This window comes from Schistocerca nitens, chromosome 1, assembly GCF_023898315.1.
Source record: "Schistocerca nitens isolate TAMUIC-IGC-003100 chromosome 1, iqSchNite1.1, whole genome shotgun sequence".
NCBI lineage: Eukaryota > Metazoa > Arthropoda > Insecta > Orthoptera > Acrididae > Schistocerca > Schistocerca nitens.
Window position 1 is genome coordinate 190293732 of NC_064614.1, and position 16827 is coordinate 190310558.

A 16827-nucleotide genomic window follows, 5' to 3' on the forward strand; every position below is an offset into this window, starting at 1 on the left:
GGCGCAAACTTTGGAGTTCAGGAACTTTATGTCACCATCTTACCAAACAAATATTGGCAGTGATTAGCTCCTTATTACTTTTAGAACCAGATACCCCTAGTCGGGCTCTACGATACAAACGTGCGTTACCAACCTCGGTTACAGAGATGAGTTGTTATGTTAAAAGCCCATGTCTCACTGCCAACAAATCAAAACTGGTAATATACACTGATTAAAAACATTCTGTTCCACATATCGGGCTGCTTTTACTGTCCATTAGGTAAATGTCTTTAATTACTCTAAATACACAAATTAATCAATTGGTTCCTTGACTTCATTGTCAATTTCAAATATTTTATTTTTGAATGCATTCTATAGTTCCTTGCCTGCGGCATAGCATTTCTGTTAAAAAACCCATCCTGGGTTTTACAATAACTGATTTCCAGGGCAGCTTTCAGGATTTATGTTTGTGTTTATTCATTTGCTGTTGGATTTTTCTGCATGAGAGTCAAACACTATAATGCCATCAGCAAAACAAAGGTGGTTCACTTAATGTTCAATTAACATGTAGAAATTCTTTGTCCAGTTTAGGGATTTGGAAACTTGCTCTAGGGCTCCTAAGAATAGTTTTCGTGACACAATCTCCTTACCTGGATCCTCTTTCAATTCTGAATTTCCAACTGTCCCTTCTCTCTCTCTCTCCTTTGTCATCAGTCTACTGACTGGTTTGATGCGGCCCGCCACGAATTCCTTTCCTGTGCTAACCTCTTCATCTCAGAGTAGCACTTGCAACCTACGTCCTCAATTATTTGCTTGACGTATTCCAATCTCTGTCTTCCTCTACAGGTTTTGCCCTCTACAGCTCCCTCTAGTACCATGGAAGTCATTCCCTCATGTCTTAGCAGATGTCCTATCATCCTGTCCCTTCTCCTTATCAGTGTTTTCCACATATTCCTTTCCTCTCCGATTCTGAGTAGAACCTCCTCATTCCTTACCTTATCAGTCCACCTAATTTTCAACATTCGTCTATAGCACCACATCTCAAATGCTTCGATTCTCTTCTGTTCCAGTTTTCCCACAGTCCATGTTTCACTACCATACAATGCTGTACTCCAGACGTACATACTCAGAAATTTCTTCCTCAAATTAAGGCCGGTATTTGATATTAGTAGACTTCTCTTGGCCAGAAATGCCTTTTTTGCCATAGCGAGTCTGCTTTTGATGTCCTCCTTGCTCCGTCCGTCATTGGTTATTTTACTGCCTAGGTAGCAGAATTCCTTAACTTCATTGACTTTGTGACCATCAATCCTGATGTTAAGTTTCTCGCTGTTCTCATTTCTACTACTTCTCATTATCTTCGTCTTTCTCTGACGTGGGAGGACATACTGTGTACTCATTAGACTGTTCATTCCGTTCAGCAGATCATTTAATTCTTCTTCACTTTCACTCAGGATAGCAAAGTCATCAGCAAATCGTATCATTGATATCCTTTCACCTTGTATTTTAATTCCACTCCTGAACCTTTCTTTTATTTCCATCATTGCTTCCTTGATGTACAGATTGAAGAGTAGGGGCGAAAGGCTACAGCCTTGTCTTACACCCTTCTTAATACGAGCACTTCGTTCTTGATCGTCCACTCTTATTATTCCCTCTTGGGAACAACTGTCCCTATGAAGTTTTAAATGGAAACTGAAGTGTTGATATATTTACATTCTTCAAAATACTAATATAGGTTGAATCAGTAACGTGTTACTCAACTGCTGCTAGAACTAATATTTTGTTGGAATTGAGTTTTAAGCATTCAAGAAGTCTTTGAGTTCCTGATGGATTCACATTCCTTTCTTCATTCTATGATATTATCCACAAGTGATAATGATACATTGTTCTGGACCAGTTATAAATACAGCTTGCTTCTTTAGTTGATTAAAATCCAATTTTTAAGTATATTTGCTAATAAATTAAATGGAAACAATAGGCATTTTGGAAAGGAAGCTTTCTTATGAAACAAAGAATTACAGTACTGTTCCATATTTTTGGGAATTATCTTTCTTGTCAGGTGCTCTGCAAATAATTTTATATTACTTTTCCTCCATTTCTAACCATCTATGGAAACACTATTCTATGCCCAGACACAAAATTTACCTTCTCTGCCATAGAGACAAATGTTTAATATTTGTACTTCCTGCATTAAAAAACATAGTGTCATCTTTGATCTGTACTTACTGCATTAAAAAACTTAGTGTCATCTTTGACTGCAGTTGCAATCACTAAATACTTTAGTAATGGATATTTATTTCCAGCAACTAGTTTTGCGCAAATGACCATCTTCAAGTCACATGATAATACTAAATTAAGTCTAAGGTACCTTGGGTGAAACAAATAACTGATTTTCAGTGACACTTTCTGCAACTTGACACCAAGGACCCTTCCTTGAACTTAATACATGTTAATCTGTGACTGAACACGACCACTTGGCTAAAACTACTGGCACTTAAGCATTCTTTAGGAGAAACTTCATATCAAAAATAATTTTTATATTTGGCAAAGAAACCACTAAAGTCAAATCTGGTACTAAGAGTATACACTAATGGATAATCGTGTTTTATCCTTCTCACTCTGTAGTGAAGACATACTGAATAGAATAGTTGAAAATAATATCTTGTTTAGGTTCTGGTTCCAGACAGGAAGTGTACCACTGCTAAAATTTAAATTAATCTATGGATACTCTCTGCTGACTCACTGATGGTGCCAATTTACCAAATGGAAATGACCTACTGGGAGGACATGACAAAAATCAGAAAAAAGTCAATACTTACCACAAAAAATGTTTGTCGCGTGAAAACAGAGGGGATGAAATAGCATACTGATGAATTTAAATATAAGATCCTAAAGACTGAATCAGCATATTCAATCACCTATGGTACAATTAAATTCATGACCAATTTTGCTTTGATTGCATCACACTAGTCAATAAACGTAAGGACACATATTTGAAAAGAAAACACACTGTTCCTGAACCAGATTTCTTTTTATATTTGTGTAGTCAATAAATTTACATGTTTAAAACATACTCTGTTTGAAATACTGAGAAGTTCACAATATTTCATTATTGCCAGCTGTAAAAAAGGTCCATATTACACAACACACAGGCACTTCTCAGATATCAAGGCAATTTCAGGACGGATTTGAAGCTTAATTCTTGGCTGTAAAACATTCTAAAACACTTTGTCTTCCTTCATTACGGCTGTGAAACATTAAAAATGTCAAATAAAAACTTGAATCCAAAGTCACAGACTGACTCATAGTGAAGCTACCTAGCACTTTTTGTTTGTAGAAATTCTAAAAATTTTGCAGCTTCTGGTCTTCTATCACAAATCATGGTTCAGACACCATTCCAAGTACATATCAAAACGCTATTTTAAACCAACCTACCAATTGAAAATCTTAGTTCGGGAAAAATAAATAATGGCAGGATCATCACTATCACAGGTATGATTCCATATGTGTGAAATGGCTTGTTGTTAGTACTTTACGATACTCTGAGAAATTGTGCCTAAACATTACAAAAAATTTGTACCGTTAAAACCTTCAGAGGCCTCTTGCCAACATTTGATAACAGGTAGTAATAGTTGCACGGCACATTGTTTCAATGTCTTCTCCATTGTTGAATAACTTTTTCATATTTTTAAATGAGTGATCAACTTTCTGCTACACTTGTATAAACATGTGAGCACATAACTGTGCATAAGAAAAGTAAGAACTACAATAACTTTGGTCTGTCTTATTTGTAAGGATTAACATAAACTGTAGCACTGTGCATACACTAAATTCTTAATTCCCCTCATGTTTTCAGCTTATACACTGCATCATAGAGTCCACAGATGCCACTCTCGAGCGATGACTCTGCATTTGAGCATTATACACATGGCTGACACATTCGAATTATTAAAATAGTTTAGGAATTTTTTAGGCAGCTGTTACCCATACAGGCTACTGATTCCAGCAATGTCTCTGACTAGTAATCACATAGTAAAATTAAACAGCTACAAATTAGGTAACAATGCATTATTGCACAGTGATCGCTATCGAACTGTAGCATAATGACTAGCAACCTCTCTGGGCATATCTGTTATCTAACAGATAAGCTGACATACCTTAATTGTAATCTTAATTAAGTACACAGAACTGTTTTCTCAAAAATGTAATACTACATAAAATAGCTGCTTTAGTAGAAATAAGTCTGATGTAAACCTTCCAGTAGGCTTGCCATTCAATAGGAACATAACATAGGATATTATAAAAATTACAAATCTACATAAATTTATTTATCAAACAACCCTGAGTTTCTCAGAATAGTTTCTCATTGTGAATTAATTCATGTGAAAAGGATGTTAGTGGTAATGCAGCATGTAGTGATAAATCCTATGTCAATAATTTTCAAAACTGTGAAACAAGTACTGCGAACACTGAGCCTGGCTAATGGCAGAATACTGGAAGATATTTGGAAAAAAAAATTACAACACATGCTTGAGCTATATCACCCAATACACATGCAATAAAGAGGATAACAACAACTACAGGCCAGTTAATATAATATTATGCACATCATTTGTAATCTGAATTTTTTTTCATATAGTTTAGAGGAGGAACAGCGTTGTTTTATTAATAACTGTGTTATGAATATATCTCTGTACTGATTACACTTCTGTTAGGTAACACGATGTGTGCGTTCAGACATCAACGCAAGTAACAAACACATTATTCGATTAAGGGTTTCCACATAAATACTGCGACATATGCAGCATCAATATGTTACTTAAATATTCTTTAAAGATAATAATGTAAAACATTCAAGAGAAACGAAAGGCTCCACTTATTTTTCAAATGTCTCCATTAGAATCTAGTAGAAAGGAAACAATAGTTTCAACCAAGGACCTTGGCAAAGCTCCATTTGTGAGATCTCTTTCCAGAATGTTGTATTAATACAACATTTTATACGTATGTTCCTTTTATTATTTCTCAAAAACATAAACTGAGATCTTAGCGGCCAAAATAAGTCATTGATACAAATTACACCTGTGAGATATCAACAGTGTCCAGGCAAGTTTATTAATACTGGACCATTCATACTGATGGCATACCTACTGCAAAAGTCTTTATCACATTTCCTACAGACATTGAAAACATTACATGTAATAATGGAGTACACTCAGTGTAACATCCTGAGTTCTTTCAATTATTAAAAAAATAACAAGTGGGGACATTTGTATTTTCATTACTGTACATTACAGATACTAAGTACCTGAATATCCACATAAATTCTGAGACAGCTTATTGTGACTTACTGTTTGTCACGAACTGTTTACCCATTATAATATTTACAGGATATTAATGTCCTTTATAAATTCTTTTAACTTCAGTACTATTTATAAACAGATAATCTACATACTAGCTATTCACCTAATCTACTGTAGAAGAATTAAAGATATAAATATGAATAAACAATAAGATAATAAATATTGATTATACTCTATTTGTCTGGCACGTTGGCTGAATTCTCGGAGAATGGCCAATGTCAAATTACCTAATAACATAAAACAATTACTCTTTCTCTCTCTCTCTCTCTCTTGCTCTCTCCCTCATTCTCACTCTCTTTCTCTGACTGTGGAATGCTGTATCAGCATTTCAACAACAACCTCAGTGGAAGAAACTACGAGTCACCTCTCAAAAAATATGCCTTACTATGGATTCTTCTTCCCATTCACCCCCCCCCCCACCTCCCAACGAAACGAAGCCTGCATAAAATAGAAGACTTGAAGCTTTTAAGTCCACAGTGGATCCCAACGTGTCGTGCAGGCTTATGGTACTCTACAGCCAGAATGGAAGAGTAAAAATACAGTAGATGTACAGAGTTTCTTTTTAGGATACTTATACTTTTGGTGTGGTAATTATAAGTTACAACAAGCACACTGTCGAGGCAGAGATCCCTGGCGATCAGCAACACTTGAGGACAGAGAACAGCCAGGATCAGCTTCTCCCCACATGTGACTACACTGGCACAGGAGGTGTGGAGTGGTCAGGCCAGCCTACTGGAGGCGTGCCTCACCCAGCGACGCCTGGGCTGTCTGGTAGGGCGACAGGCCAGGGAAGGCAGCTGCAGCAGCTGCTGCAGCAGACGGAAGGCCGGCCTGAGGCAGCGTCGCATAGGTGTACGGCGTCACATAGCTGGCAGCACCTGTAAACACAAGAAACATAGAAACATAAGTGAACACACATCGTATGAAAACTGTACTTCTGGTGACAGGCACAAAAAAAGACATCAATCAATATAAATGCGCATTCTGTATAGTGTCATAATGGCGACACTGATGCTAGGGGACTAGACCTAATGAAGGCAATCAATGAATCCAGGTCTAATAACCCCAGCATATCAAAATAGAGTAGTAGCTAGTTCAAATGCTGATGTAACACTTGTCTCAAGAGAAATACTCGAAAATTATATTAAAGAGTGGTGGGTAAAAGATGACTCAACATATGATCGCAACACAACATATATAAGCAGGATGTAAGAGCTCAACAGTATGTAATACACCACTACAACATTCAAAAATCTGACTTGCCACTTTTAACGAAAAGTTTTAACTTGCCAAAAGGATTTTAACACGCCAGAAAGACGAGAGGGTCCCCTCAGGCTTGACAAAAGAGCAAGCAGGCTTGTAAAAGCAATAAAACATGCAATGGACGGGGCTATGTCATCAAACAGGGATATGTATCAGAACTATAGGTAACTAAAGAGGCATGCATGTGTCATAACATACATCTTCATACCTTACGGGGAAAAAGAGGGGGGAGGGGAGGGAGAGAGAGAGAGAGAGAGAGAGAGAGAGAGAGAGAGACCAACGGCCAAGAATTTATGCAGCAAAACAAGGAATAATCATGAAGGTACTTAAGGACTGGAGGTTGAATTATGTTTCAAGTGAAGTGACCCTAAATCCCTAGGGTACATCCTTTAAATTAATGGTTACCAAAATAAGAGCACCTACACTTTTGTCAACCTTAAAAAGAGAAGATGGTCACGTAAAAAATGACTGGGAAGAGTCGACCAGCTTGTGGATACAGGTGTTCTTACCGAATGAGATACATAGGATGATGAGATAAAAATCAGAGCAGATACACAGAAGAATTGGACTCCAATTATTATATACATATTTCAGTATACATACTTAACTAGGAAGAAGAAATGTTGGCCGTGTGTCAGCTAAAGAAAAGTAAGGCTGCTTGTCCAGACTGCACTGAGGTCGAAGTGCTTCAAGTCCAGCAGGATACGACTGGGCCTTATTTGGCAAGTCTGTTAAATGCCTGTTTCAAGGGACATCTCAAATTCAAGTAAATTACTTTACGTAGCCATCCTTAACAAAAGGAACGTTAATGATCCCACAATGGCGATGTTCTGTTGACCCAAATGGCTATAAAACAACTTATCAAAAGTCCAAGAGAGGTCGTTCTCCAAGATGGTAACAGAGCTAAGAGAACTGAGAGCATTCAATAAAAACCAATATGGGTTTCAGAAAGGGAAATTCATGGAAGATGCCATTAATCAATCAGTGAGCACTGTAAAAGATAAAGGCCCATATCCTGCAGGAATAATGACGGACATCTTATAAGCATGCGACAGCGTGTAGTGGAAAGTAGAAACATTCGGAAAGTATAAACACAGAAGTATTTACACACGCGAAAAGTAAAACTTCCTAGCTCTTGTTTAAAATGTCGGCTCCAGAACCTTTGCATCAATGCAAAAAATCGTGAATATAACATAAAATTCAGACTGTCTTTACAGCTAATCAGAATATAATACTTGCACATTCTCGTTGGTATCGTGGCACATGGAGCTGGTGTTTCAGCTCATAGATTGAGGGTGACAACACTGCTCACTGCTGAAAGACACCGGAGACACTCTGATGGCAATTTTATGGTAACGTATACAGAAGCAGCCTACTGTGACATTGTGGGCGAGTAAGCTGACAGAAAGTATTAATTAGAGATTGGCAGGAAGCTTGGGATAGCAGCGGTACTGGAAGACGTGATTACGAAATATATCCTAACATCGAGGAAAGGTTACTGATGGGCAATATCTGTCCACCTTGGAGGTTGGCCCCACTTCATATCCAGTCATGAAGAATAGGTAACCTACCTGAAAAGGGTTAAAAAACGAAACAGTGACGAATATTTCTGGGTAGTTTGAATCGCCACAGTGCATCATAGTGGATTGTGCAATAAACAGATATGTGTAACCCTGATGACGTCGCATTAAAAGCAACGAGTGGACACGCAAACTCGACAAAATGGGATAGAAGTACAGTTGAAGAGCAATGAAACCAGGAGAACGACATGATGCTGTGGGTATATAATGAATGTCACACGAACACAACAGATGATAGACTGTAGAGATTCTTGTAAAACAAGTTATCGATAATTAAACTGAACGCCATAAGAATGTACGCTAAATTACCCTTTCTGTTTGTATGGATCATTAATTTCAGAATCATTATACGCAGAAAAGTGGAGGTAATGGACTTGTACCACTATTGAAATAAGCCCTTCATATGTAATAGTTATTTTTAAAAATCTTCCTTAATACTGAGGATAGAAAAGTGAAGTGCTACATTTATAAATGGGATTAAAATGGACATATCAGATTGCGAGCCAAATTTTGTGATTATTACTAGAAATTGAGATACTATTAGATAACTTTTTTATTTTTTTTTTTTTTGCATGTCAGGGAAGCGGTGATGGACAATGCGATTAAGTGAAGCATCTTTGTCTACTATTACCATGACAGATTAGAGAAAAGAAGGTGACTAGAAATTAGGTACACATTTTACTCAATATCCATGAAAACCATTTATAATGCCTATCTTGAAATATATCAGTAACATATACTGTGTAACACAATAAAAGGGTCACTTTTTCAAACTTTTGAAATTTCGCTCAAAGGTGCCCACAACCTTTCTCTATAAAGCTGCAAAATCGTGGCGCCCTGCGATGTCACCCACGGGCTCGGCTGCACTTGAAACGTCAAATGTGAATAAAAGGCCAGAGGTTAGAAGTTCATGTGAGCCATAAGGTGGATTAATGATGTCACATTGACACCAAAATTCACCATAATTCTGCCCAACGCCGCCGCGGAGGTGTCACACAATGGGAAGGTCGGTACCCTCGCTTACCCACAGTTCGACCCTTCTTTTGACGCCTGTGCGATAGAAGTCAGCCCGCATCTCGTGGTCGTGCGGTAGCGTTCTCGCTTCCCACGCCCGGGTTCCCGGGTTCGATTCCCGGCGGGGTCAGGGATTTTCTCTGCCTCGTGATGGCTGGGTGTTGTGTGCTGTCCTTAGGTTAGTTAGGTTTAAGTAGTTCTAAGTTCTAGGGGACTGATGACCATAGATGTTAAGTCCCATAGTGCTCAGAGCCATTTGAATTTGATAGAAGTCAGAATCGTGACGCCCAGCCCCGAAATCAATCGGTTTCTGTATGGATTTCCGAGTAAAGCGTCTCAGACAACCCGCCACTCAGAAACGACACGAGAAAGCCTCAGGAGATGGCATAAAAGGGTCAATGAAACCACATCTTCTCTTGAGCCGTTGATCCCACACATTTCGCGGTCGAAAACAACAGTTCACAATGCGATGAGCAACAAGATGACGTTGTTGACAACGTTTCAAGATGACGTTGTTGACAACGTTTCACACTGATGACATCCCCCCCCCCCCCCCCCAGACGCTTCGACCCTTCTTTAAGGACATCGTGGGCCTGCAACCCCACTCAATGTGATCGCACCCCTTTGGAGTGTAGCACAAAAGCAATTTTTTGTTTGGGGTTACGAAAAAGTGACCCTTCAACTGTATTGCGCAGTGTATTGTTCTGCGTGTCCAGTAACAGACTGTATAATGAAATTATGGTACACTTTTGCTTTTTAAGTTGTAGTTGGCTTGGCAACATTTTTGTCATAGCCATTAGAAAGGAAAAAACCTTACATAAATAACAATTAGACATAAGACGCATTTTTATATAGGTTTCCATACGTGTTTTCGTAACAACGTATATACTATAGTAGATAAGCCTGACATAAACGTCAAGGTTATTTTTGAATATCACATTGGTTTACTAGGCATTGTCCTATCGGAGGTCTTCCGACCTTATTGAACTGACTTTCGGGGTACTTACATTTTAACGAAGGCACAAAAGAATAGTGCACCTCATCATTTCTCACATTAACAAACTTTGCCAAGGGTGAAAGAAACGATAAAAATTCAATGACTGACCAGTGATCGAAATTGAGATCTTTGGATCCATAGTTTGGCGCTTTACTACTGAAGAATGCTGAATTCGCCCCCCCCCCCCCCCCCCCCCCCCCAGGTCTCCTTCCAATCTTCCAGCTCGCCTTTCAACAACCAATCGCTGATGCTGTGACTCGAACTGGGGACCCACATACGGCAGTCAGCACCGCTAACCGCTAAAGCCGTATCGCACGCACCAAATAGGTGCTACTGGCGAGATTTGAAACTGAGACTTCACGAGCACGCTACTACACACCGGGCTAACAGCAACTCCAAGCGTCCGACCCAATAGCTTATCTACGTTTCACTCTACTGGTTTAATGTGTCCATGGTCTCTGGCGATATGGTACAGAGTAATTGCATTTCGTTTGATGTTTTACCCCCATTTATCTTAGTATCAGTACTATGCCGAAAATATCGCCTGCAGTCTCACTGACTAGAGCAGAAGTGTGTTCAGTGAAGACCCGCTTCGAACTGAGCCCTGACGACCAGCGAAGACGTGTCTAGAGACGCCCCAGACAGCGATGAGCTACTAACTGGCCGACAACTACGTCTGATGATCTAGGGTGGCATTTCTTTTCTTGGCAGGACCCCTTTGGTTGTCTTCCGCGGCACTCTTACTGCACAGCGGTACATCCGAAATTTTCTACGCCCCGTTTTTCATGGCAAGCCATCCTGGGCTTACATTTCAGCAAGATAATGCCCGCCCGCCAACGGCGGGAGTGTCTGCTGCTTGTCTTCGTGCTCGCCAAAAGGTACCTCGGCCAGTAAGGTCGCCGGGTCTCACCCCACTTTAGAACGTTTGGGGCATTGTGGGGAGGACCCTGCAACCAGCTCGGTATTTTACCGATCCTACGCGCCAATTGGACAGAATTTCGCACGATACCCTTAGGAGGACATTCAACAACTCTGTCGATCAATGAATAAGGGCCATTTGTAGAATAACGCTTTACTAACTTGCTCAATTTGTGCAGTTCTTTCTTTTGAATAATTCATCCAGTTTTTTCTAAAACGTTAATTATTTGTTTGTCTGTACATGTACATCACATCTACCGATTTCCGTCCCATTCGGGTAATTACTTCGTGGTTCGTCGTTTTTCTTGTCTTGAAGTGTATTACTCGAGTCTCCTATCTTTTTGGACTTGTAACAACGAGAAACCGGATCCAATAGTGTTCAAGTGGGAATACCGATCGTGTGAGATATGCCGGAGCACCCTGGGAGCGAGAGTGTTACACGTGAATGACGACACTCATGCCACTTGCAGCCGGTGCATTGCACGGGTTCTGAACAGAACCCAAACAAGTGAACAGAACACGTTTGTTTCAAACCGGACACACAGCGCATACCATCCGCATTTGCACCGTGGTACAGATACTTTCAGTGCAACAGATATACAAAGATATATGGGGCTAAGAAATCAAACGAAATGCAAGTATTCAGTAACGATCCACCGGAGACCACGTGGCTCTTATACCAAAATACTCAGGAAATACAGTAGAATGCCTCCAAAGTATTATCAGTAGAGTTCTGGTTCACCACGTATTTTAGAAAAATCAGCAGTTGCTGAACACAGTCTTCCGAATTAAAATAAAATTACTCTTATGAAGGTTCGAGTCCTCCCTCGGGCATGGGTGTGTGTGTTTGTCCTTGGGATAATTTAGGTTAATTAATGTGTAAGCTTAGGGACTGATGACCTTAGCAGTTAAGTCCCGTAAGATTTCACACACATCTGAACATTGGAACTCCTGTGAAGGAAAAATGTTGTCACACGCATCAGTCTACTGTCAATGTCACCAACGAAACCGCCAAGATGATAGTGATAGATTAGACCCCTCTTGACCTTGAGTGAATATTCTCCGATTTATTTACGTCCCCAAGGCCGCCACCAACATCACAACATTAATCTTTGGCATTAACGAATCCCGATATTCCTAACAAAGACGAGGAGGTAAATTGTCGGGGACAGTTCGAATATTATTTTTTTTTTTTAATTTGACATGGTAAGAGAATTGAAAATACTTCACACACAAATGCTGTCACGAGAAAATAAATTTCCATCTCTACAGCGCTGTCGAAAGGTTAAGCTGGTGTATTATTTCCGTAGATGGGGATATTCTCCATTTATGACTATAATAAGTAAATGAAAAATAAACACACCTTATCGAGTCATTTCATTTGCAATAAAAAGAATTCTATAGAAGAAAGACAATGCTGATTGTTGCTATCGCCTATTCACATTTAGTTCGCTGGGAAGATGGGTGAACATTTTGATGGTTCCATAAATTCCATAACTTGATAGCAATCTTTTGGAAGATAATGCAGGAAGAAATATCGCAATGGAGAGCTTGAACCATTAGATTTGGAAGATGCTTAGCCAGTTCTATCTTTGTCCAGCACAGGTTAAGTCAGATTTTTAACTGTTTCCAAATGGATGTGTAATTGAAAGGGCACATCTTATGTTCTGTGATTGTTGCTCTGAACTAATTTTTTCTGGACAAGACGATTCGCCCAACATTTAAAATTTCGGAAGGCTCATCTTCGGTAGTCAAATGACCGTACAGAGCAATGTGCTGAGTAACTGTGTGATGCTAATTGTCCCCCTACTCTCTTCACTTAAAAAAATCCAACAGCACCAGTCAGTTGATAGTTCGCTTCAAGCAGAAATGCGAAAAATCAACAATATTCGTTACCTGTAAGGAAAGAAACATTGTCCAACCGTGTTCTCGGCGATACAGTTAATACAGGGCGACATGTGTGTCTTTGTAATTTGAAAAAGTCGCCAGATATTTGAGACGTGACTATGAAACGCTCTCAAGATGATCTCTTCTCTGCTGGCTTGCGTTCTGGAAAATGAACAAAACTGAAGATGACATGCTATTGGACTACAGCAAATGCCTTCAAGCTATCGAAAGAATTTTGCTGATGATATGTTTGATGAGGTTCTAAAATAATAAACCTGTGATCAACATGAAGGTTACTCTGGTCACCGCAGTGCTTTACTAGTAATGGTCCTGTTGGGAATGGTATGATGTTGCCTTCGTACGACCTGTGAACTGACTCACCCAGCCAGTTATAGGGGGACGTACAGGTTCTGTACGCTTGCTAAAGATTTCCTTGCAGCACATGCCCAGATTAATGTTGATCCGGAGGGCCAAATAGTAAATTGGTTAAAATAAAAGTTGGATATTGCTTTAATGTCAATACTAGACATAATAGGAAACAAAACTAAGTCTGTTATGTCAGGTAAAGTCATAACAAAACGAAAATAAAGAAGACAACACAAAAAAAATCCTTGGGAAAGATTCCATAACAAACATTAAAGTTTCTTCTCACTGTCATCTTGTGTAACACATTATTTATGAACTCATTAGCCCTCCTCGTAGTTGGAGACATTTCTGTATATGATTAGGCATATTGTCCCATTCCTCCACATCGGCCCCTATGATGGTATGTAAGGTATCTGGTGTGACGGGACGACCGCCGCTCGTTTAGGCATGATCCAGGCACTCCAAACACAGATGAGATCTGGAGAATATGGACGCCATTACATCCGACTGACCTGTGCTCCACTGGGAAGATGTTCGCAAGATTGTGACGACGAGAGCGTGCAGTGTCGTCCATCAGCGTGAATCCCGCTCCAATATGGTCACCAAATGGCGCCACAGTGCGGGCAAGGAAGTCGCCCGATGCTTTACACCAGTCGTCTTCGCGTCTATTGGCACAAGTGGTGTGCTGCAGCCGTACAAGATTCCACCCCAAAACATGACTGAACAGCCTTGATAAGAGTGGTGGTCTACGATACGGCTAGGGTGTAAACGTTGTCCTCGTTGCCTTCATACACGAACATCAGTGCTGTAAAGGTGGAGGCTGTTACAGGTCTCACCAAAAAAGACCGCTTAGCCCCACTCCTGACTAGTCCACAAAGACTAGTCCAGAATAGGAACCTTGAGTGGTCTTCTGGCTGGTAATCCTGCTCATAGAGCCTATTTCGTATCTTTTGTGTCAACACCTGCACTGTTGTAGCTTTATGGAACTACACCCTTAAAGCTGTAGCATTGTGTTGAGGGTTTCTGCGTGCTGTTATATGTACACTCACGCTCATAAATTAAGGATAATGCTGATACATGGTGAAACAACGCCCTGGCGCGCTGTTTGCGTGTTTAAATCACCTCGAGGTAATGAAAAGCGTATGGCAGACCCCTCGCGGGGCGGTTCGGCCGCCACTCCACAAGTTATTTACCGCCACTACGGCGACTTGCGAGTGAATGAGGATGAAATGATGATGAAAGACACACAACACCCAGACATCTCGAGGCAGAGAAAATCCCTGACCCCGCCGGGAATCGAACCCGGGACCCCGTGCGCGGGAAGCGAGAACGCTATCGCAAGACCACGAGCCGCGGACACCTCGAGGTATGACCATGCGGTGCCTTTGACCTGCGGTCGTCGCACGATGGCGCTGGCAGCAGTCCACATACGCAGAGGTGTGTTGGTGCATGTCAGAGTAAGGTGCAGCGAGTAAGTGTGCAGACGTTTTCAGACGAGCTAATGGGGACTGTGTGTTGAAAATGGCTCAAACAACACGTATTGATGACGTTATGACGGGTAGAATACTAGGGCGACTGGAGGCTGGTCAAGCACAGCAAGTCGTAGCACGGGCCCTCCGTGTGCCACAAAGTGTGATCTCAAGATTATGGCAACGATTCCAGCAGACAGGAAATGTGTCCAGGCGCTACAGTACGGGACGTCCACAGCGTACAACACCACAACAAGACCGATGTCTCACCATCAGTGCCCGCAGACGGCCACGGAGTACTGCAGGTAGCCTTGCTCGGGACCTTTGGCACCTCATTGGAACAGCTGTCTCCCGACACACAGTCTACAGACGACTGAACAGACATGATTTATTTGCCCAGAGACCTGCAAGGTGCATTCCACTCATCCCTGGTCACAGGACAGCCCATAAAGCCTGGCGTCAAGAACACAGTACATGGTCGTTGGAACAGTGGTCCCAGGTTATGTTCACGGACGAGTCCAGGTATAGTCTGAACAGTGATTTTCGGCGGGTTTTTATCCGGCGTGAACGGGGAACCAGATACCAACCCCTTAATGTCCTTGAAAGGGACCTGCATGGAGGTCGTGGTTTCACGGTGTGGGGTGGGATTATGATTGGTGCACGTACACCCCTGCATGTCTTTGACAGAGGAATTGTAACAGGTCAGGTGTATAGGGACGTCATTTTGCACCAGTATGTCTGCCTTTTCAGGGGTGCAGTGGGTCCCACCTTCCTCCTGCTGGATGATAACGCACGGCCCCACCGAGCTGCCATCGTGCAGGAGCACCTTTAAAGAGAAGATATCAGGCGAGTGGTGTGGCCTGCCTGTACTACAGACGTAAACCCCATCGAGCACGTCTGGGATGCTCTCGGTTGACGTATCGCTGCACGTCTTCAAACATCTAGGACACTTCAGGAGCTCCGACAGGCACTGGTGCAAGAATGGGAGGCTATACCCCAGCAGCTGCTCGACCACCTGATCCAGAGTACGCCAACCCGTTCTGCGGCCTCTGTACGTGTGCATGGTGATCATATCCCATATTGATGTCGGGGTACATGCGCAGGAAACAGTGGCGTTTTGTAGCACATGTGTTTCGGGACGGTTTTCTCAACTTATCACCGATACCGTGGACTTACAGATCTGTGTCGTGTGTGCTCCCTATGTGCCTATGCTATTAACGGCAGTTTTGTGTAGTGCCACGTTGTGTGGCACCACGTTCTGCAGTTATCCTTAATTTATGAGTGTAGGTATTGATCCTGCACGCCTAGAGACATTACTTCGACTGACAGCGACATTCGCTGTGGCGTCCACCTGTCTCGTTCCCTGCTACATTACACTACATGGAGCCTCTGATAGAATTTTATTGTTGTGTGAACCATCCTAAGCGACACAACTCTAGTAATTAAACACAACCCAAGTACTACAATGTTTACAGGTGACATGGTTGCCATACGCAGCACATACTGCCCCTCACGGTAGAAACATGGGATGTTTCGGCAAGAATTACATTACAAGCACATCAATGTATTGATATCGTAACGTGTTTCTGGATCACAATCTTCAGTATTCAAAATTCGGCAATACACAACATTTATTTCGACTACTGTGTGATTCTCCTACCAAAATCTGATGGTACGGTATTTGACTTGGACCCACGTAATGTTTCGTTTGTGAATGGTCGTTACTGTCTTGATTAAACATGGGGAACGGAAACGGTCCTACCCTCCCAGACCCCCAGACATACAAAATCGTGCTATCAGCCAGACGACTACAGCATCAACACCTTGAGGCAGAGAACGGTGACAGCTGTGTATTGAACGAAATGTGAGACAGTATCAATGAAAAGATGCAGACAATCCTGCAGATATGTATTCTGCTTCATGCCAACAATAGCTCTGACCATTAGTCGGTTGGGACCGTAGTAAGAGCGCCTCTGTCTCATTGACATCATTCAATC

General features: G+C 41.3%; 1 protein-coding gene across 1 annotated transcript in view; it reads right to left on the reverse strand.

Annotated features, from left to right (window-relative positions):
* Positions 1-2988: 2988 nt before the first annotated feature.
* Positions 2989-16827, reverse strand: part of LOC126245257 (RNA-binding protein 24-B-like) — a 375332-nt gene continuing 361493 nt past the window's right edge. Inside the window, exon 5 of the mRNA XM_049948300.1 lies at positions 2989-6214. Within this exon, the coding sequence (XP_049804257.1) occupies positions 6066-6214 (149 nt within the window). The 3' untranslated portion in view covers positions 2989-6065. The remainder of the gene's footprint in view (positions 6215-16827) is intronic.